Genomic DNA, 24,321 nt, shown 5'->3' with positions numbered 1-24,321 from the left:
CGGTGGCGGTTCAATTCCAGTCACCAAGCCGCCAGGAAAAATCCAACCTTGCAACTAGGGTTTGCTCCCGGGAAATCCCGGTACTCATTTTTCCCGGGAATTCCCGATAATCTAATCCTTTATCTAGTTCCGGTACTGACGATGCAATTCCCGGGACTTTCGGTACTTCAATAATTTATTTTTAATAACAATTGTTTGACTATAGGTGTACCAGAATCTCATGGCAAATGGGGAAAATAAACTTTGTTGAGTGCAATACTGGGGAAATTGGATGTAACGATCTTGATACTTTTTAATTTTTTATTTATGACTTTAATATTAATGAACATGAAGTACGAATGCCTACCTATAGGTAAATTTTAGGTATGTGTATGAAGAATGTTGTTATACATCGGGTTTTTAACATAGAAACATGTCTTGAAAAATAAGTAAACAGTATATTACTGTAAATAATTTTATTATGTATCATACTTATAACTTATCACTTCATTCAGAACTAGAAAACGATTCTAAGAACTCCACTTGCATTTCTTATTCTTCAATAGATGATCAAGTTAAAGAGGTATTTATTAGAGATGAAACGGATAGTTGTTTGGCCGGATACCGGATATCCGGCCAGCTGCTAGGCCGGATAGCCGGATATCCGGCGGCCGGATAATTGGCCCATTGTCTCGTTGCATGTCGTGACGAGTATAGCGCCGCACAGGTGCTTTGAACGCGATCAGTGGGTCTATTAGTAGACTAGACTAGTCACACTTTTCGAAAATCGAATCCGTCCGAATAGAATATCAGATTTTGCCACTTGTCTAGGGGGAAGATCAATTCAGTTTCGGTTGCAATCGTGAGTGTGATTGAACAGCGAAAATTGCATCATGTCATCAGACCATCAGTGAAAAAAAAAATCGCCTATTTTATTTGGCAATATTTCGACTTTAACAGATATTTACTATTTATGTATTCGTCATTAGAGTGAATAGCCCAGAAAAAGAAATATGTTTTGAAAGGCCATAATAAGGCTTTTTTGTAACTTTTTGGACTTTAAATAAAAGCCGTCATTATTGTAAGCCATTTTATTGATATTTACCTCAAAGATTAATGTATTTCATTTTATTAATAGGAAATTGTCGTAGTTTTTTAATATCCGGTATCCGGCCGGATAGTGAGTTACTATCCGGTATCCGGCCGGATAGTAAATTTAAGCCGGATATCCGGCCTACCGGATAGTTACCGGATATCCGTTTCATCTCTAGTATTTATACAGGATGGAATTTTGTAATGCCACCTGGAGGGAAAGTACTCTTAATACTGTAGATAGAAAATTTTACTGAAAGAAAACATTCCTTTATTTTTGAAAAAAAAAGAGAACTGCATTCAAAGATTTTCGATTTTTTTTCGAAAATTCACTACTATACCATACAATTTTCTGTAACATTATCAAAATACTTTAAAATTTCATGGTTTTCCTTTCATTTGATTTATCAAGTTTGTTAGAGAGATTTCATCCTTATATTTAACCCTAACGATCGATTTAATAAAAATACAGGGATGTAATTTTTAACAGATTTAAGTTGGTTCGGTTCCCGGGTGTGGTAAGCAAATTTTTGGAAATCTTTGAATGCAGTTCTATTTCTTTACAAAAATAAAGGAATGTTTTCTTTGAGAAAAAAATTCTATCTACAATATTAAGAGTAGGTACTTTCCCTCCAGATGGCATTACAAAATTCCACCCTGTATAATATAAATCGCTCTTTCAGCATTTCAATTACTCAAACTTGCTTGATGAAATCTTTTTCAATTTTCTTTACATGGTCATAACATTTTCACCATTCCTCTGCACCAATTTGTGAGATACACCTGAAAATCCCAATAAAGCAGATATTAAGAATAATATAAAAAAAAACACAACGCTCCTTCTGACGCAGTTGGGTAATAAACTAAATGTATCAAAACATTTCAGCCCAACTTACTGTCAACTCGACGACGTGATTTAAAATCATAGATTGACTTTGAATTATGCCTTATTTTACAATTCTCATTGAAAACAATATGACTTGCTTGAGCTTTTTCGACTTTTTCACAAAAATAACAAATAGGCATGAAGAGATTACAAAATTTCTGCAGCGACTGACAGATCTCTTGATTTACTTTGACAGGTGACATAAAGCCATAGACAATTGCCATATGAAAAACACACTTTTCCAATATTTTTGTTTGCCATGAGATTCTGGTACACCTATAGATGCCATCATATTTTTACGTACACACTATCAACAAATGAAAAAATATTAATAATGTTCCTAATTCATTATCCTTCCTTTTAAGACTGATTGTTTTATCTGATTGTACTTAGGTACTACTTGTTATTTCTTTCAACAGCTTGTTTTTTTATAAACCTAATTTAGTTAATTTATGTTTTGTCCCTAAGAGTAGGCGCACACCGTTGATTTTTCGTCGGCCGATATTTTAGTCGGGCAGTTGATCAGTATGGGCATGTATGGGAGTGCGCACACTACGCCGATTCGATTTGGCCGATTCTTCATACAAATTAAAATCGGGCACAACTATCGGCCAACTAAAAATCAACGGTGTGCGCCTACTCTAACTCTTGTCGCTGCCAGTATTTGACATTGATAGAAAGTGAGAAAACATATTTTAACTAAAATAGGTTGATTAAACGATTGTTGCTTTTTATGAATATGGCGGTTATGATTTTTAATAGGCATTTATAACTAGTTTTGTCGTGTTGTGTAACTGTTTGGACTGATTTATTATTAAGGTAACAAACCAATTGAACTGAACAGAAAAAGTTTAATATTTTTGTTAACCTATTTACATTTTTATTTAAATTACGTACAAATTAGGTAATTTGTTTTAATAAATAATAACCATTCACGTGGGTACCGATATTCCCGAATTTCCCGGTTTTCCCGGTACTGGCTTAGACCTGGTACCGGGAATTCAGTAACACTCCTTAGTACCGGGACTTGCAACCCCTACTTGCAACCCTTAAAGACAGCAATTTTCCGGATAACATTTTTACCGTAATTTACCGTATTATTTGCTCGGTGAGCCAAGGAAGGCTTTTGTAGAGATTGCATTAGCATATTTTAGTGCCAAAACAACCCTCATGACGAAATATGAAATAAAACAGGGCAACGGACGACAGTACATCAAGGTAATCACTGTGACACTTCATGCTATAGTAATACGTGTCATTTTACGACAAAATAAACGCATACCTGTGGACAGGTTTGTTAGGTGGGTCGGAATATGACTAACTTTGACATAAATCTAATCAAACGGTGGCAAAGGATATTTAATTGAATTTTGCGTGAACGGCATAAAGGCTTAGGCTGGGTTGCACCACCCTAATTTAACTTTGACAAACGTCAAACTCCATACAAAATACACCAGTTAACGTAATATTTACTGATAAAGTTAGGAGTTAGGTGGTGCAACTCAGCCTTAAAGTTTAATCTTGTGAATCGATACAGAACTTTGAGTGGTGTTTATGGGCTTATACAGTTGACATCATATCAGATTAAGTATTTTGTTGGAAAATCGCACCTCTTATAACAACTACAAATCCAGGTTTTAACTTTACCTTCATTTTCACTCAGAGAAAACAAAAGCCAGTTTTGAAATCCAACCATGGCTCAGAATAAAAAATTGTTGGTACCTATACAATACTGCATTCATAGCTCTGGGACCTACGAGAGTGAACAATGAGACAGAAAATAGATACTTGTCAGCAAAAATGTGCTCTCAAATGTGCATTTAGGTACTGATCACAATTTTGCAGTCAGGTAACTCAAAATCATTTGGAATCCGGCCATATTTTGGACTCCATATTATACACACCGGGAGGTACAAATTGAACCAGTTTCGGTTTAATAATAAATTGCATTTAATTTTACAGTGACCGCGCGCGAAATCCAGCTGTTGGTAATGCTGACTGTAATACATTTTCGAAAAAATAAAAATACTTTACGCGTCCAGTCGTTAACTCGTGTCATTTGTTTATTCAAAATTGAAATTCGAATAAATTTCTACCTATAATAAATTTTTTTTGTTAGATTATGGCCATTTTGCGGTTTGGATATTTCAACCAGCCAGTGTCAAGTAAGTAGGTAAGTATCGTAATGTTTCAAGCTATCAAAATAGGTTACAATTTGGATTGCACAAATTATTGAGAGTAATATTATGTCCAAAATTTTCAATACCTATCGTATTGCAGTACGCGTAGCAACAATATCAACTTTAGCTCAATTTTTTTCAATTTAAGTAACACTAAAAGCACTTCGATCGAGATTTCTAAATATACTGTAAAATCTCAGTCACGATTCTGTTTTGCATAATGGAACTTACTCGTAAATTATGCAGGCAATCAATGGCTAAAGTGGAGCACTGAAGTCTAGGCTGGTGAATATAGTGCACTGCTTATTTATGCACTTTTAATACTGCATTAGCGATAAACATAAATAAGTAGTCAAGGATGTAAAATTAAAAGGTCAGTTAGATATTCAGCAGATAATATAATTTAGGTCCCACTAATATGTAAAAGCTTTTGAGGATGGATGGTTTTTGTAACTCTTTCACGCAAAAAATTTGAATGGATTTGATAAAACTATTTTTATGCATAACAAGGCAGGTATTTGACCACAATCGCATGTGGGATGCAATCTAGGATGATACATATCTGCCCTGTAAGTGCCTATTCACTCTCGCCTTGAACAGTATCATTCAGTTATAATAATTTATAACGATCTCTGATAAACTGGAATTCTCGTGGACGTCTGCGGCTTTATAAATTTGCATTATGAGATTTGCATAGAGAGCATTAACAGATTACCTGAGATTAAATACATAGCTCCATTTTCTAATTACAGGTAAACGCAGGACCATTTTCATTTATCTTTCCTTATCGCTGGAAAGGTCGAATTTCGTTTCAAATTGAAGCACCATAACGAATTCGGTCACAATCTAATTTTATTCGTATTTCTCATTAAAACTCATAATTAACTTTTTTTTAAAATAAAACCGACTTCAAATGCGTGAACACAAAAAAAAACTAAAAATTAAAAATATTGCGTATAAAAAAGTTCATCCCCAATTTTCCACCCTTGGGGGTGAAATATTTTCTTCAAATTCGCATGAAACCACCCTTTTGATAATACCTATTCAACAAAAAAATAATCGTTCAAATTGATTTATAATCGGCGGAGATATTGCGTATAAAAAAGTTCATCCCCAATTTTCCACCCTTGGGGGTTGTTTTTTCTATTATTAAATTTAAATGGGACCACCCTTGAGGTATTACCTATACGCCAAAAAAAGATTTGTTCAAATCGGTTCATAATTGGCGGAGTTATCGCGTAACAAACATAGAAAAAAAAAAACATACGGTTCGAATTGAGAACCTCCTCCTTTTTTGAAGTCGGTTGAAAATATGACCCTAATATCTTATTTACCAATTTTCAACCGACTTCAAAAAAGGAGGAGGTTCTCAATTCGACCCGTATGTTTTTTTTTTCATTAACCTTCTATTACCTACTTGGCATTAACGTAATTTTAGGAAGATTTATTTGCAGTTTTATTAAAAAGCCTATCGCCTGTATTCACAAACGATGCTTGCTTAAGTGAAGCAGCAAATAGAACGCAGAGCGTTGAATAGAGCTCTGTGATTGGTTTGTGTGTCCCCCTGTGCGTCCACGCGCACTGTGAAACCTCATAGTAATGTTTGTAAATACGGGCATATGACACGTACTTGTAGTAGGTAAGTATCTAATGCTTCCTTCGATATAATATTAGAAAATGTGAATACTTACTCGCTACATCAAACGATATGTTAACGGTTTCGATAAGTTTTTTCTTTCTAAAGAATAAATGAAACATGGCACATAACATCAAAAAGATGAAATGACAAAATTATTTGCTAGATATTCTTTCGAATGAATTGCGTAATTTGTTTATTCAAGCTGAAGTACGAGTATATTCCGTGATGACGTTATCCGTCTAAAATTGCTATAATGAAGGCGAAACAAGTCTATTCAACTTGACCTTCATTTAGGTATACTTTAGATCCAAAATAGACGTTATTTTCAGTATCGAAGCAGACTTACTAACCACTTAACAAATAAAAGTGCTTGTTAACAAGAATAGAATAGAATAGAAAACTTTTTATTTGCAAGAAAGGTATACAAGCAGGTAAGACATAGATTAAAACAGAGAGAAATAAACAAGTGGACAATTAACTGCTTGTGCCCCTCTGACAAAAAGGCACCCGCTCAGCGTACATCAAGACCGCCAGGGCTTGTCTTGAAACTGATTTTCAGCGGGGGCGCTCTGTTGTCACGGCGTACCCCTGCTGACGGAGATGCAAGAGGAGAAAGGAGTCCACAAGTCCGGCAGCAGGGAGAACGCAGCAGGGGGGCGCAATAGAAAAAGAGAAAACAAACAAACAAAAAGAAAGAAACAAAAAAGCACCATAAAAATTAAATAATAAAAATAAATTCATTTTACATTAATAAATTATGAATTACAATAATAATAAATTACAATTATAATAAATTACAATAAATTTAGATTTTAATTATTAATTACATAATTAAAACACATTTAATAATAAAAAACACCATTCCTTACTTATCTAATTGTTGCCATTGATATGAGGCCATAACCATAAGGCCTCAAGTTATTTAAAATCAATGGTAGAAAAGTGATTGAGGAGAGAAAAAAAAAAAAAACAAAGAACTGTCACTTACTGTCAAGTGTCAACGACCGACATGTGCACGAGATATGAGAATAATTACCACGTAAATTGATGAAATGTGGTACATTTAAAGGATATTTCAAGAAAGCAGTGCCAAATAATAAAACCAAATTAAGAGCAATCCGCAGCACTACAATCACACGTTCCCACATCTAGTCTAATCACAACAAAGTTCCGTTAAACCCTTGTAGTAATCTGAATAATTATAGGGTCATTTCGCCTGTTCGCGTCCATTTAGTGCAGTTGGCAAGTTTGACGGCGATAATAAAAATGCCCCAGCACTCATTTCTATGACAAATTTGTGTAATGTATTCATTATATATTCTATTTTAAGATTAACTTTCAGTTGTATTAGAAACATCTTGCGTTTTCTTTTTAAATAGATAAACTTCAGAATTAGGCGTTATACCCAGTTTGCGTCCACAAAATCCAAATTGCGTCCACCCGTGGACCATTTAGCGTCCAGCAGTTTAGAAAAGGAATATAGGGGTGATATTTTTAAGAATTATTAAAGAAAGATTGTATTTGAACAATTTCTTTATTTAACAATAAACTTAATTATTAAAAATCAACATTATCATCATTTAAAACTCACTTTAAAAAATAAAAATAATTCTTCTCAACATTGGTTTAAGTAAAAAATTCTTTATTTCTGACCAAAGATTTTTCAAACAATTTTTGACCTGGATGATCATCTTTGAAATTATTTTTAAACTCTCCGTCTCGAATTATTTTTTGAACAGTATCCAACAATTCTTGCTTTTTACTGGAAATCCACATTTAGAAATGTTAAGAAGCCATTCAACTACTTTTGTATTATTGTTCCATTTTCTTCCCTAAACTTTGAATTTTTGACGAATTTCAATATCTAATTACTACATGACGTGACATATCATTGGAAAGAAGAGAAGCTAGAGATGTTTTTAAGATCATTGGCAATCCACTATCACCTTTAATTTTTTTTAAATCGAATTCCAAGTTGAAATTTTTATTGTGATTTGTACCTTTGTTAAACTTTCGCGGCTCGTAACTAGCTATCCAATCATTATCTGGATCTGAAATTGAATTTATTTGACTAAAGACATATTCGATATTAATATCAAACAACAAAAGCGGTTAAAAACATGCGAGAAAAAAATTTAGGCAGTTTTTAGGTCAAATTTTGGAAAAAATTAAACAAAAACAAAAATATCAATTAAAATAAAAGTAGCTCACTTAGGGTCAGATGGGCGAACTTGTATTCTTAAAATGACCTTACCTATACACATTAATATTAAACAGTATGTTTTAAAATTTTTTTATAAGCAAGTATTTAACGAAAACAATGGACGCAATTTGGTTTATTATTATAGAGGATAGGTATAGTTTGCGTCCATTGTGGACGCAAAGTGGAAGTTTTGTAAAATCGATGTAGTAATTCGCGTCCACCTTATTTTATTCGTTAAATATAAAAAACATTACCAAATTCATAATAAACATTATACCTTTATTCATCTATAAACTGTAGAAATAGCTATCTATCCTAAAATTCACATAAAACAATATAAAACTTACCATCAAACACGCCGCTGCACACTAATTTTTATCTAACCATGCAGCGCGTGTGAGCTTCCTTGTTGAACAGCCGAGACTAACTATTTTTCTAAACAGGAATGGTTGGACGCACAGGACTTTTGTCTATGTGTGCGTGCCTCTTATACATTGACGTATTAGCGGTAATGACTTTTCGTTTGATTGGTGTGTTAGTTGACTTGTTTTCGAGGATTTTTAAAAGGAAATCGGCAAAATGGACGCGAATTGGGCGATGGACGCGAACAGGCGAAATGACCCTACTTGTGTTATGAGTAGGTTCACCAAAATATTCCACCGGCGGCGGAGTTCAGACCCTCGTTTCTCGGATCTCCATTCTGGTAGTCTAATACCGAAACCATTGGGCCTATGTCAATTTAATAATAGAAAGCGTCTCATAAAATAACAAGCAAAAGTAATTTGTATAAAAATCCAAAATGCTGTGAACTGTTCATTAATTTTGATTTTCCTCGACCAAAATAAAGAAAAATTGCGTAAATATTTTCGCAACTTCATAAACTTCCTCTATTTCCGAGACAACGTTTTTATGACACTTGTTAGTTACTTGTCACTTGAGAGACACAAGTTTCTGGCTCAGAGGAGTCCCATTTGCGCCCGGATACGACCGGGATTATTAGCCGCGTGTAAGAGGGAATAGGCTTTTATATGAAGGGAATGGGTGTGACACATTCGCGATTCATTGGACTATGTTGATTGAAATAAATGTTGCAGATGTTTGAAAATTTTAAGGTTTTTGTAAAGAGAATGGCGTTGATTGGTTCGATTCCTTGACGGGTCAAATAAAACTTCAACTTGTGATAAGTACTACAAGAGCCGTATCTTAAGAGTCTTTCAATTCGCGGTCCTCACTCGAAAAACCTTTTTCTCCAACGGTTGTTTGTCCAGAAATGTTGGGACTTGATCATTTGTCAATTCGAAGAGCTATCTATTCCATGTTTTATTTTTATACATCAAGCTACCCAATAAGAAATGTAAAAAATAAGAAGTCGCAAGATCCTCAATGCCAAGTGTAGCGCAGTTGCAGGGGCAAAACCCCCATATCCATGTTGTTCGTTGATTAAAAATTATAACCCCGTAGGCAAGACAAAGCACGCCATAAACCAGGGCGAAGCTGAGCCGGCATTAACTGCAGCCTAACGGATTTATAGCACTAACAATGTCGCAGTAAACAGCTAACTGGCTGTTAAAACTCTTTTACATAGTGGGGAAGGCAGTAAGCCAATTAACTGGGAATGAAGAATAAATCTGCACTTTTTTTAACTCTGATAAAATACAGGGCTGGTTTTTTTTCTTCCCAGTGCTATAGAGGTTGCATGTCTTTTCAAGTTAAAGACGTCCACTGCTAGACAATTAACTCCTCCAAGGATTTCCACAATGACCTACGCTGCCAAAATCCAGGCATTGGGAAGCGTTCCATCAATACAATTTAAAGCTAGTAAATTAAATTAACTAAGAGAAATAAAATGAAGAGATAGAACTTAAAGCAAGCTGCTCAATTCGACAATAAATGTTTAAAGTAAGTTTGGCAAGTGTAATATAAATAATTGAGTCGAATCAAAATAAGAAAACGGATCGTACTTGCCAAATTGTTCCTTACACTTCTATACCTAAAATCTCATTTTCATTACGCTCTCTCTTCGGTTGCGTATTTCCATTTTCCGTTAAAGACTTTCCTTAACTACAAGATACTAAGTAAAGCTTCAGCGGTGTTTAAGGAGGAATTCGATTCGTCTGTTGGCGTCTCGAATTTTCTCTATCACACAAATGAGAATTCCGAACGTTTCTGGCAACAGACCACTTTATAATAGATGGGAAATAAGTAGCAGCTTGAATTAAGACATTGAATTCCAATTTGAGGTAGGGATTCTTGGATGGCTCAAGCTTGGATTGCAGGTGTGGTTTTGTTCCCCAGTCGATGAAGTGCATGATGTCGTTCCCTGCGTGCCCAAATAACTGCACGCAGGAAGATTTAATGAACGCTACTGACAACGCCACTCTTGTAGCGGAGTTTTGGGCTGACACTGTATAGGTTTGTTGTCGACACGAAAAGTAGAAAATTCATTCAGGTGATTCCAAGTCAGTCGTATCTGTAAAAGTTGGGCATTCAATTTTGAAACATTTAACTTTGTTCATCATTATCATAATTTCAGGTTTCAGCCGCAGCACGTCCACTTTTGAATTTAGGCGTCCGGCAATAATTTCCAGATTGGTCGATTGGTAGCGGTCTGCATTCAGCGTCTTCCTGCTACCTTTATGAGGTCCTCTGTTCACCTTATGGGTGTTTGATTGTTCAATCTATGCTTAATCTAGATCTGGATTGAAGAATTACTGTTCTTTTATAAACCTCTAACAAAGTGGCAACAATAGATAAATGTTGTAGTATTTTTTTATTTCTCTGTATGAAAATTACAATATTCTTAGACAGATCTAAAAATGGAATAAGGACGAAACATAACTTAAGACTTGGCTTTAATAGTCTGGACTTTTAGTAGCGTATCTGTTAATAACGCGGTGCCCATTACCATAAGTTGTCTGTCTAACACATAAAATTCTGGGTATGTCCCATTCATTTGAAGCCAAATCGTTCTGGTATGACTTGGGTATTTCTGTTATTGATATCATTACTTTTATTATTCTATCTCCATTAATGTGTGTTCATTAAGTTACCTAGATGATTTGCAGACCACCAATCCTTTTGTATTTGATACTAGCATTTGCCTGCGGCTTCCCTCGCGTGAAATTTTATTTGTCACAGAAAAACTTTATCGAAGTCGGTTCAGTAGTTTAGGCGTGAAAGCGTGATAGACAGACAGAGTTACTTTCGCATTTGTAAGGATATAGGGATTGTTGATTGTAACTTGAAATTATTACCAAGAATACGTTATTTTACTCTCTTTATAAACTTAGAGACATATCTGACAAACAAGCGAGGACGGGTGACAAGGGTCCAGAGCGATGTTAAGCTAATAAACATACCAAGACGACAAATAACTCTGACATCTAGAATACCTTTGTAAATTTTATCTTTTTGATAAAGCACGTAATTCCAATTCGATTAACGCCCGTTTTCACCATCAATCTTTATTTTTAAGTGACCCCTTTGAAAACAAAATTCCTGTTATGTGTTACCTTATGGGTCACTTAAAAATTAGGAATTGATGGTGAAAACAGACATAAGAGTCACAAACCTGCTATATTCAATAGGAAATCCAGTAGATTAACAGCTAACTTCTAAAAAATCGTTTTCCCTGTATAGCTATAATACACGTCCCAATATAGCTTGCCCACCACTTCGTGATAACACAGGCTGGCGCTGAGAAGAAATGGCGAAAGAAACTCACTTCACTTTTGGATGAGAATTCTACTCGTTTTCCTGAAACGGCTTACGTATGTTTTGTCTCAAGTAGATCGTCTTCAATCTTTTCCACGGTTGTCTCCAAAATTACATTTCCAACTTTAAACAAGTTCCACGGGAATGTTTGTGAAGATAAAAGTTACAGGTCTGAATCCTTAACAGCTTAATTGCAGTCTCAAAGGCGGTACACTTGTCTTTGTGCGATGGCTTTGTAGACAGGACCTGGGATAGATGGCGTTTCTTCCAATTTGGAAGTTTCAAAGCGAAATTCTTGGCGTAAAATAGAAGGTATTTTTTCGTTGTCCTTTTCGTCCGGCGTCGATTCGCGCGGAAAGGTTTTTAATCGAAATTCAATTATATTCTGTTTTCACTCTGTAATACCCGTATTCTTAATGTTATTTTGATACAATTGTGTTGCGGAATATTTACTGATTAAACGAACTTACCTGTACGTGAAGTTCTATCAGAATTATGCGAAGGCTTCGTCCGAAGGGATTAGCAAATAACACTTGTAGTATCGCCCATTAGATCGCCACTCACACACTGTATTTGAGGGTAGATTCTCACACAAAAAATAAAAATACCTGACATTATTCCGGTAGTCGCCTCGCCTGTTTGAGTCATATAGTTTAGAAAGATAAAATATTTCACTTATACGGGTAATTATCTTCAGATAAAAACGGGGAGGGAGGGTTGCTAATCCCTTCGGACGAAGCCTTCGCATAATTCTGATAGAACTTCACGTACAGGTAAGTTCGTTTAATCAGTAATTATACTCAGGCTTCGTCCTCGGGATTAGCAAATAACACTTGTAGATTTTTAGAGATTTTAGTGAAATATTTACTTTTATTAAAAAAATAAAAATAAAATAACAATCAGCTGAATATAATAAACGATTTAAAAAACTAAATACCACTCCTATTATTACCTTGTAATATTGATCTGGCAAAACAATCGTTTGAATGTACATTACTTATGGTTCTATTATAGAACCTATAGAATGTACTGGAGGAACCGCTCCATCCAGCGGTTCTTCTAATTTCATCAAGACTGATACCAATATTACGGGCCGCGGACGTAGCCGCGTGCCTAGTACTATGTGCAGTAAATATATTTACGTCAATCCCACTAGCGCATAAAGTCTCCTTTATCCACCGACTTAAGGTCTGGGGACCAATGGCTTTATATGGTTTCCTGAGACTAATGAAGAGGGAGTCAACGTTTTTACGAAGAGGCAACGTTTTATCTAAATAAACTGATAAAGTCTTTCCTGGGCATATTTCAGGTTTTTCTGTAAAATATGGTATCATTAAAACTGGCTGTAAACAACCTTTACGTGTTGTTTTTAAAAAATCTGGGATTTTAATTATCATGTTCGAAGATTGATTTTCAATGTTTTTTATATTAATTTTAGATAGGGTCTGAACCCTATGTGCAGTAATTAAAGCAATTAAAGTAACAAGTTTTTTAGAGATTTGATCTAGGGTTAAAGTTTCATTTGGATACATTAAACTTAAATGGTTCAGAACTATAGAGGTATCCCATGTAATAGAGTACTTCGGTAAAGGAGGCCGTAAGCGAAATACGCCTTTAAAAAACCGCTTAACCCGATCATCTTCACCTATATTATTACCCATTAATAATGAGAGGGCTGACCTGCAGGAATTAAGAGAGCCATATTGAGATCCCTCTTCAAATAGTTTATTAAGGAAATAAATGATTTGTGGGACTGACGCGTTAAACAAATCATAATCATTGTCTTTACAAAAATTAAACCATCGTCTTAAATATACCTCATACTGTTTAAACGAATTAACTGATAATGAGGCAAACATAACCTCAATCGCCGAGGGAGGTACACATCTTCTTAACCACGCTGTCCGCACAAGATCCCTGCCACCAGGGTAATCTTGGTGTGAATGTTGCGATTGCTAGAATGGTAAGATGTAATTGGGTTTTTACTTGCATTAAACACAATTAGGTTAGATATCAATAGGCTTTTAAACAGAGGGTACCACGGCTGTGTGGGCCACAATGGTACAACCACTACACCTCTAGCTTTATCGGATATTATTTTTCTCAGTGCTTTCAAGATGACAGAAAATGGAGGGAATGCATAAAAGAAATAGGCATTCCAGGAAATTGAAAAAGCATTTATAGCCAATGCGTCAGGATCTCTATTCCAAGAAATGTATGATAAACATTTTTTATTTATTCTACTAGCGAACAGATCAATTTGTGGTGAGCCAAAGTTTGAAACAATTTCCTTGAATGCCCAATCAGACAGCTCCCATTCTATATCTGGGTGTATTCGTCTGGACTCAGCATCAGCTACTTTATTCTCAGCTGAACTTATATAACAAGCCATTACAAATATACGACGACATTCACACCATTTCCATAAACGTGCAGCAATGCTGTTGAGGTGGGGAAACTGAATGCCACCCATTCGGTTTATGTAGGAGATGGCCGTAGTGTTGTCTATACGAAGAAGGATTTGACAATTACTTAAATCTTTTGCGAATATTTTTAAGCCAAAAAATGCCGCTTGAAGTTCAAGGTAATTGATGTGCTGTGATCGTTCGTCAGCACTCCACAACCCACTAGCCTTCTCCTCTCCGCACGCAGCTCCCCACCCCGTATTTGAGGCATCTGAGAAAATTTCCAAATCATGTGTGTCTTCTCTAATTCTACAAAATGGTCTTTCTAAAGCATTTAACCACCATTCAAAATCAGGTTGTAAAGATTCAGGTAAATACATAATTTTGTCATAATTGTCGTCTGACTTTAAGTTTAAATATTTAATACGCTCAAAGGCTTTTGTATACAACCAGCTGTATTCTACAGCAGGACAAACTGAGACTAAAAGGCCAATTAAACGAGCAAATTCTCGAATTTTACAACGTCGGAGATTCAAAAACTTTTGAATTTCTACTATGATGCGATGTGATTTTTCACTAGGCAACGTGATTTGGAAATTCTCAGAATCTAAAACAAATCCTAGAAATGTACATGTTTTTGCCGGAACCATAGAGCTCTTCTCTTCGTTTATCAAAAAACCAAGAGACGTTAATAATTTTCTAGTTTGCACTGTATTATATAAACACATCTCATATGTCTGTCCCATTAACCAGAAGTCATCCAAATAATTGGTTGATATTAAACCAGCACAACGCAATAAGCGTACTATAGGTTTCATTATTTTAACAAATATGTAAGGTGCTGTGCACAAACCAAACGGTAAAACATTAAATTCGTATAGGGATTCTTCAAATTGAAATCGTAAATACTTTCTTGAATTTTGATGTATTTTAATAAAATAATATGCGTCTTTTAAATCTATTTTAGACATAAAACAATCCTTTGATATTAATTTTAATACTGTGCGTAAATCCTCCATCTTGAAGTGATTATTTTTAATAAATTTATTTAGATTCTTTAAATTCAAAACAAAACGAAATTTACCGTTTGGCTTGGGCACAAGGAACACACTTGATAAGAATTGACCTTCTATTGGTTGACATTGAGAAATAGCACCGATTGTTAATAAATTATTTATAGCATTCTTGAAATTAATTTTCTCGGTAGACGTGTATTGTCTTATCTTGGGAGGACTTGTCTGGTTTACTGGGCAATTAAATGGAATCTCATATCCTTTGATACAAGAAAGAACTTCCGAATTAGTAGTAAGGAGTGACCACTGGTCATAAAACAAGGGTAAACTACCAGTATATTTTACCGTGTCTAGCGGCGGCCTCGCGTCGGCTGCGGCTGCGAGTGTCGCGATGAGTTCGACGGCCCTCTCTTGCTCTGAGGGGCCTCCTTCGCCTTCGGATGATTCGGAGGCTTCCGAGCAGGGTAGGGGCCCTTCCAGTTTAAACTTTTTGACGTGCTGGCAACCGCGGTTGGTTTCTTGTTATTGTTGTGGAATTGTTGCTTAGGCAGCGATGTTTTTAACTCGGCTCCCGATTTATTGATAGCCTTAGCCGTCTTTATAGTTTCAGATAAATTCTGACCAAAAAGTAACTCATCCGGTTTTGTATTTTGGAGTTGATCCTTCATCTCTTTTTTTAAAGATGACAAAATAAAATTTCTCCTTACAACAGAGTCATTGTACTGCGAGTCGCATAAAATGCGTTCTGTATCCATCAGCAGCTTAATAAGCGATGAATCTGTATTATTCTTAGAAATAAGAATATTAAGCGCCTGGCCTAAACATGAAATAGCAGTCGCTGTCTGTTTTTGCCGAAGCTCAATGCTTTTGTCACGTTTGGCGGTCATATCTGAGATGGCTGCTTTAATTTCTGCATTTAAAGCAGGGGCGCTGATCAACTTGCAGTTACTGGGTAGTAAATATTTCTCCTGCAATTCTTTACGGAGCTCTTTGCTTAAACCGTTTGAGGCGACATGTTGAAGCCTGAGAGCCAAGTCTTTATGGATTTCAGGTCCATAAGCAGCCGATATAGTCGGGTCCTCTCCTAAAACCTCGAGAATGGCACCATCTAGTGCTACTTCAACAGGTTCGGATTCCTCGAAGATAGGCGCAGTGCCTACACACTGTGCACTAGTGGACGGTTCCGCCGTGCCCGCTACAACGACAGAGACCCGCTGCGGTATGGTTTCCGGTACAGCCATCGAAGGGAGCGAGGTGGACTCGTTGGATGGCTCAGTAGCGCACTGTGTGCCATACTTTGAATTCAAACGCCTAAAACCCGTCTCTGGCTCGAGTATGTCGCATTCGTCCAATATTTCACAATCATTCGATGATATGTGCTCTCCATTATTTTCGTTGCAAGCATGATCGACGTCTGAAATCAACCGATTTCAAAATAAGTATTAGTTAAGAAACAGCCCAAAGTACTGTTCGCAAAACTAATTAATCGGGTAGTACAGATCCACAGAAAAGTACGCAAACCCATTAAATGAAATCACCATAGCAGTAATGCATAATAATTACATAGTAATCAATTTAAATTATATGGGGTAGTACATCTCCAAAGAGAAGTACGCAAACCCCGGTAGGTGATTTTAGGCTTGTTAAATAATAAATTTATCTTAACTTCCGCTAACAGTCATGTTTCTATAAAAATAAGCCAAAAAAAACGGTTCGAGAATACCGTTCGCAAGGCAACACGGGTAGTAACAACTCCAAAGAGAAGAACGCAAACCCTTTAGAAACTATGAAAATAATGTTGACACTTTTCACTGGCTAATAACTATAGAATAACTACCGTTGTTTTATAAAGATAATAAGAAAAGATTTCTTACGAAAAACTAGCCATTTTAAAAGGCACTATTGTGAATATAAACGCGCTGTTTACTAACCTTGTATGTCCCTATGATAACAGCTGTCCGATGACCGACTTGTAGATCTGCTACGACTCCGATGCCGTCGTAACTTTTTCTCCAACTTTTTGAACTTCTTCCACAATTTTTCGAGGCTATCCTCACTTTTACGTTTAGGCATTGTAATACAACGTAAACCTACGTACTTCTATCGTAGAATAACTAAAAAAGTATAGAATAAGACGAGGCGCGCGCGTGATCGTGGCGAGAACTAAACGACGACTGACTCAAACAGGCGAGGCGACTACCGGAATAATGTCAGGTATTTTTATTTTTTGTGTGAGAATCTACCCTCAAATACAGTGTGTGAGTGGCGATCTAATGGGCGATACTACAAGTGTTATTTGCTAATCCCGAGGACGAAGCCTGAGTATAATATATTACTGGTACGTGTTTTTATACTAGGTAGCTGTCTTGACAGACGTTGGCCAGTCTTAACAAAAGTTAGTATGGCCGTTAAGTTTATTCAATTTCTTTAATTTCCCACGCAACTTTCCTAATTTTTCTTACATAAGTACCTTCTCCTGACAGTAACAAACACAATGAATGAATAGGGATATTCTGGGCTAGCTCGTTCCATCTTCACGTGGTCGTCCCAAGCAAACTTGGCGGGGCACTGTAGCAGATGAGGCGAAGAAAATCGGCAAGACCTGGAGCGAGATCAAACGCGAAGCTCAAGACCGAACGCGATGGAGGACTATTGTGGACTCCCTCTGCCCCATCTAGGGAACATAGGATCTTAAGCCAAGTAAGTCAAGTCACTTCATCATCTCATCTTCATCCCTCTGGTGAGTTTGTTATTAAGAGCTAGCCCTTACCAAAAAAAGAATGGACAAAATATGTCACAGGTAAAAATTATTACAACAACTTTAGTCGACATCACATAACTATGCATTTTCACAAAGCCAGCAAAGCAACCAAAGTCCATATTCCAAGAAATCATTTCACACCTTTGTTAATGGAAAAAGGACCGATTTCTCGGCGTGTACCCAAAGCTCTCACTGACTTGACAGCCATTGAAAAGCTCTCAAGATATTTTTAGGCGGGCGGCGTTGAGAGAACTTTTGATGGACTGAAGGTATAGTGAAATGTCGTTAGGCGAATGATTTATTTATTGAAACGTAGTAAAATAAAACTGCCTTAAAAAATCAGTCACAAGTCTTTAAATATCAGAGGGCCTAGTGTGAGTTTACATAAGTGAGCGCGTAAAAAAATTACATTAAATGTATGACGGACTGTACAGCGCCCCTAGCGGAAACTTTCCAGAACTAAAATTTTCACACATTTTTTTAACGCTCTCACTAGTGAGGACGTTGCCCACTGTGTCTAACACCCGTATTCACAAACGATGCTTGCATAAGTGAAGCAGAAAATCAAACAAAAGCTCTGTGATTGGTTCATATGTGACCCTGTGCATTCATGCGCATTGTGAGACCTCATAGTAATGTTTGTGAACATAGGCGTTAATCTCCTCTGCGGAACCATACCACACCATACCTATCTAAATTGAAAAATCCTTAATATCTGCGTCTTTGAATTGGATTTTATGTAAACAAATGATTGTTAATCACAAAACAGCGTCATATTCAAATTGTGTTATTTTCATTCCAAAGGAAGCAATGCTACGACAATGTATGAACAAATCGTTTGGGAAATACAGCGGAAATTGACTGAGTTCGCTGAGCGCTTTCAGCGCAGCCTGTATGTGACGGTAAACGTGAAGGTAATTCAGCGATTGATTCATTTCAGTACTTCCCGTTGAGCTATTTCTGAACGTTTGATTCAAAACCATGCCCTAGGCTGTTTCTGTATTCGCCGTTATGGTAGGCACCTGAATAATACAGTATGGAAAGACATCGATTTAGGAAAGGAAAAAAAATAAATGTTGTTTATTGTTGTCAATAATCGAGTAGTAAACAAATAGTAAACTATAAGTTATTACAAATAGGCTTTTAATACAAATTTATGGAGCAATGCAATTAAGAAAAATTACAGCTTTGTTGATACAAACATTTTATTGACAAGATCAATAAGCGTGAGTTTTAAAAAGATAGGACACACTGAGTATAATGTAAGAGAAAAATACATTAAATTAATGTATTTGCAGCAAGAAAATGTGAAAATAAAAGCAACGTAGGTAGTAGGTATAATTGTTTCAATGGGACTCAAAGCAAATTGACTGTCAGTGCTCTCTTTTATTACGGCTTACAATAATGATGTTCATCAACATAAAAGTATTTTTATCGTTAGTTCTTTCAAGTCGCTTGCTGACCTAGACACAGGCAGTCAAGTTCGCACTATAAATATCTTCGTATTTATAAAACTGTTTCTCTATTTTCCATTGACTGGCTTCTTAAAGTTTTCTACAAGTTGATTCAGTGGTTTCAAGGTTGTTAATAAACTTTCTTTGCGTTTATGATCCACACTAAAATAAGTAGGAAAATGTTCTGAGTTTGTGAGAACTCCCTTGAGTCTAGAAGGTAGACGTGGAATAAAAAAAAATGTTCTCTCTCTGACTTGTAGAAACCTAATAAAATCCTGCCATCCGCTTTGCAATAGAGGGAAGTCGAACCTTAATTTCGAACTCCTCTATATTCTTCTGATTAATTTCGTTGCGGGTCCAATGACAGTTTAACTTTCCCCCGGGACAAACTTGACCTTCATTTGTTGGGTTTTTATGGCGGTCAAGCTGTAGATCCTGGCTACACAGGAGTTGCAGCGGTGGGAACGAGAGGTGGGAATAGTCCCGTAGTAGAAGGCTAATATTATTTCCAATAGTGATAAAGGTAAAACTAATGCTAAATACTCAAACATGATATTTCACTTGAATAAACCGATTGCCTGAAGTGGGCAGCTCCCTAATGCCTACGATCTGACTGATTCATGAACAGCATGTTTTCAAGTATAGTATGTAAACTGTATAGTAGGTGCTTTAAAAATAGAAATAATTTCCGATAAAGGTAATTAATTACCTATTGTAAATCAAGTCTCCATCTCACAACCGTGTTTGCTGTCGATCGTTTCATTGGGAAACATTCGCAAACAAAACTTTAAACTCCAAACAATTGTTTCACAAAAGCTCTAGTACTACGCAATGAATTGCTAACTTTTCTTGTTCAATGCCAATTAAGAGAAGTTTGCGGTGGTCTGGACAAAGAATTCCATTCAAAAACTAATAAATTAATTACATTTTGGCAGAATTAAATATTGGATGTAAGTTTTTGTAAAACACGGTTTTAATTAAAAGTTTGAAAGCCTTCTTTATCTATCGTTCAGGTAACCTTAATTAAACCAAGCATTAATAAAGCATTGAATTTTTATCAATGGAAAGCTATATGCAATTTTGGACTTTAGGTACATAATGTGAACAATATGAGTTGCACCATCTTACTTTAACTTTAAGAAACGTCAAAAATCTGTCAAACTCCATACAAAAAACACCGGTTACTGTTAAAGTTACTATGATTGGTACAACTCAGCCTTAGTAAATAGCGATTGGTGAACCCAGTAAACAGTAATTATTGATGTTTTGATTGAATCAGTACTTCGAAGAGCAAGTTAAGCTAGTCTAATTGAGTCATGGGGCTATTGCGATTAATCAAAGGTTAGATACCATGTGTATGTGAGCTTAGTTTGAGAAATAATATGATAGAAGAACACCAGTACGTACAACCTAAGTAGATACATGATAAATGTACCTAAATAACGCCCGTATTCACAAACATTACTATGAGGTCTCACAGTGCGCGTGGATGACACACGAACCAATCACAGAGCTCTATTCAATGCTGTGCGTTCGATTTGCTGCTTCACTTAAGCAAGCATATTTTGTGAATACGGGCGTAAGAAAACCCAATAATTCTTTCAAAACAACCGCCACGAGTAGGTACGCAAATTTAAATAAATATATTTTCCATAGTGAGACTATCACAATGTAATATTTTTATCTGTAAACACCTATGTTTCACAATAAATAATTTTGAATTTTGAATTTGAATATGTTATGTAAAAGTTTCAGATTTCAGAAACCTCCAAGTTAAGTACCTACCTACCCTTCAGTTTGAATCAGTGGCTCCGTACCTTTTCTGGAAAAGGGACAGCTTTGATTTATTTTAGTACAAGTAAAATAAACTCAATTACCTTGCATGTATTTCAATGAAAGATACCTACCCAGTATTGGTTCAGAAAATGTTCAGTTGGAAAATCTAATTGTTCGTTCATTCGTTCGTTTCAGAAAATTAATGACGTCCATTGCTGGACAAAAGCCTCTCCCAAGGATTTCCACAACGATCGGTCCTAGGCTACCCGCATTTAGGTACTTCCCGTGACCTTCACCAGATCCTCAGTCCATCTAGTGGTATGCCTTCTCAAACTACGTCTTCTGGCTCTTTGGCTCTGGTTCGCCACTTGAAAACTTATCTGTATCATTGACCATCAGCTCTATGATGTAATGGTACGCCGCCCACTTACACTCTTATCAATTTCTAATATATGAATCTTATAAAAGTTCGGTAATCTTAAGACTAATATTTTTAATTAAAGCCACTCACGATGTACAGCGATGTATCAAGGCACAGCCCGCAAAATTTTAAACCATTTATGGACCACATTTCAACTCCTGCGAACCACTGGTGGTCCAGCCAGCTTCAAATAGTTCCTGACACCCAAAGTGTTCTAAAAGTTGTCAACGCAACCTTATTCCAATTGTAACTAAGACGTGTTGCGAACGTATTGGCTACTTTTGGTGTCACGACACGAACTATCTGACGCTGACTGCCCACTGGTTGGGAACCACAGGCTAAAACTGAGCACTCAGTGGGCCGAGTGTGAGTTTTTTTTCAAAGTCAAAGTCAAAATTTCTTTATTTGTATAGACTATTAAATTAAATAGTTCTTACAAATTGTCAAATATTTTGCTCTTAAGGAGCCTCTACATGTGTCATAATCCCCTCACCCTACCAGCGCCTCGAGACCAACAATTGGCAAGTGCTGAGAAGAAGCTCAAGGCTCAAGGTCATCCAAAGGGCGATGGAGCGGGCTATGCTCGGAGTTTCCCTGCGTGATCGAATCAGAAATGAGGAGATCCGCAGGAGAACCAAAGTAACCGACATAGCTCGCAGAATTGCTAAAATCAAGTGGCAGTGGGCGGGGCACATAGCTCGTAGAGACGATGGCCGTTGGGGCAGGAAAGTTCTCGAGTGGCGACCACGGGCTGGAAGACGTAGCGTGGGCAGGCCTCCTACTAGGTGGACCGACGATCTGGTGAAGGTCGCGGGAAGAGCCTGGATGCGGGCAGCGCAGGACCGTTCATTGTGGAAAACCTTGGGGGAGGCCTTTGTCCAGCAGTGGACGTCATTTGGCTGAAAACGAAACGAGAAGAAGCGCCGCAACAAACCCAGTCACCACCTTCCTCCGGCCAATACAAATAAATAAGTAAATTACATCAAACGTCCTCACTGTGAGCGCGTTAGAAAAATGTATGAAAATTTTAGTTCTTGAACGTTTCCGCTAGGGGCGCCGTACAATCCGTCATACAATGTATTTTTTTTTAAACTGAGCACTCAGATATAAATAGCTGCAAGTAGCAGTTTGCGTGGCGACCGCACAGTTAGCTGGTGGGAAACTTGAAAGGCTTCCCCACTTTTCTGGCTTCGTATAGCGGTTATGCACTTGCTCGATAAGTTACATTGAGTTAATTAACACAGATTTCTATTGGACTAAAAATGTGTTGCCATAAGGCGATTAATCAATTAGTAACTATTTAACATTAAAAACCTAGCGACTTTACAAATTAAATAATTAAGATTTAAATAAGACAAAGGTTAATAACATCAAGTTCATTAACGTCAATTAATCTGAAATGAATGAAAAATAATGTCGTAACTTTTTCCAACTCTTAATTAACCCATACATTTCTTTAAAATTCCCAATATTTGTCTTGAAAATTCCCCTATTGATTCGAAATTTCCAGAATGCCTTAGAGGTGGATTAATTTCACGGGTTTGTAGAGAATTTCCTCATCTGGTATTAGGTTGTAAACAACATTTGTATCCTAGTATAGCTCTAGCAGTCATTCAAACAGCAGGTTAATTTTTACGTTTTATCGCGTAAAAGCGCTTTGAAAAAGCCTATGTGCGGAAATTAAATGAATTATGACTTTTGAACTGGAATTCTCACTGTGTCCTTTCTAAGAATTGAGCACCGAGGGCTTAGTGTGAGTTTACATCCAACGTGGTTACTGAGCGCGTAAAAAAAGACATTAAATGTATGACGGATTGTACAGCGACCCTAGCGGAAACTTACAAGAACTAAAATTTTCATTATTTAACGTGCTCACTAGTGAGGACGTTATTGGTGTAAATTCACACTCAGCCCTCAGATCCTTCAAAGATAGTTAAACTACATAGTAGCAGACCACGGAGTAACCTAGATAAAACAAAAGTTGGGACATAAAACTTATCGAGTTTGCCGTCCGTAAAGTTTCTTGACTTAAATATTTTATCCAAGACAACAAACGACATTGGAACTTCAATTCGTATCGTCTTCATCTGGTATCGTCTGTCGTAAAATGTGAAACGAAATGTTCTGTGAACGAATTCCATAAATACTCGATAGTGAAAGATTTGATGTAGGAGATAAGGTCACGTGAAAATATAGAGACACTGATATAGAACACACTAGAGTTCATAAAATTCGTTCACAAATCGTACTACACTCAACATCAAATAAACCGCACCTTCCGCGACGCGAACTTTAAAGATTTTCTTCTGACACAATCATGGTGTCCCAACAATATTGGTGTTATTTGAAAGTCCAATAAATATCCTTAAAGAAAAACACATTTAATTACCATAAATGTCACTTGAAAAAAGACCTCACTTTGGGCTTACCTATGGGATCAATTGGACCAAATTTTATGGTTATAAAACCAAATAATGATCACACGTGTCCTATTTAACAGATGGACAGAGATTAATCCCAACTTAACAGTTTTATAGCCATAAAAGTTGGCTCAAGCGTAACTACCTATTTTTTGAAGAAGTGACTGGATCCTTCTAAAGACACATTTTTGGGGTAAAAACCTTTTCTTTAATGAAATGAAGTTTAGAACTAGGCTTTTAAATGGTACCAATATTGGTGGGAAGTGGGGATGCATATGTTTGAAAGTGCTTGTCGCGGGAGGTGCGATTTATTTGATGTCGAGTGTATTTAAACAATATCTACAAAAAGGACTTTAGACGGTTAATTATCATCATCAT

The 24,321-nt window shown here is 36.4% G+C and overlaps 1 protein-coding gene and 1 long non-coding RNA gene across 2 annotated transcripts; both read right to left on the bottom strand.

Annotated features, from left to right (window-relative positions):
• Positions 1–1,746: 1,746 nt before the first annotated feature.
• LOC135088356 (uncharacterized) lies at positions 1,747–2,184 on the bottom strand. Its single transcript, XR_010261026.1, has 2 exons — positions 1,968–2,184; positions 1,747–1,854 (listed from the first exon to the last, which is right to left on the bottom strand). It is a non-coding gene; the product is annotated as an uncharacterized LOC135088356 (long non-coding RNA).
• Positions 2,185–15,450: 13,266 nt separating this feature from the next.
• LOC135088355 (uncharacterized) lies at positions 15,451–17,244 on the bottom strand. Its single transcript, XM_063983206.1, has 2 exons — positions 17,043–17,244; positions 15,451–16,525 (listed from the first exon to the last, which is right to left on the bottom strand). The coding sequence occupies exons 1-2, from the start codon at positions 17,182–17,184 to the stop codon at positions 15,462–15,464; spliced, it is 1,206 nt and encodes a 401-aa protein (XP_063839276.1). The 5' UTR covers positions 17,185–17,244; the 3' UTR covers positions 15,451–15,461.
• Positions 17,245–24,321: the final 7,077 nt, after the last annotated feature.

Source organism: Ostrinia nubilalis, chromosome 3, assembly GCF_963855985.1.
Source record: "Ostrinia nubilalis chromosome 3, ilOstNubi1.1, whole genome shotgun sequence".
Classification (NCBI taxonomy): Eukaryota; Metazoa; Arthropoda; class Insecta; order Lepidoptera; family Crambidae; genus Ostrinia; species Ostrinia nubilalis.
The sequence above is the reverse complement of the archived record's forward strand: the minus strand, read 5'-3'. Positions and strand labels throughout refer to the sequence as shown.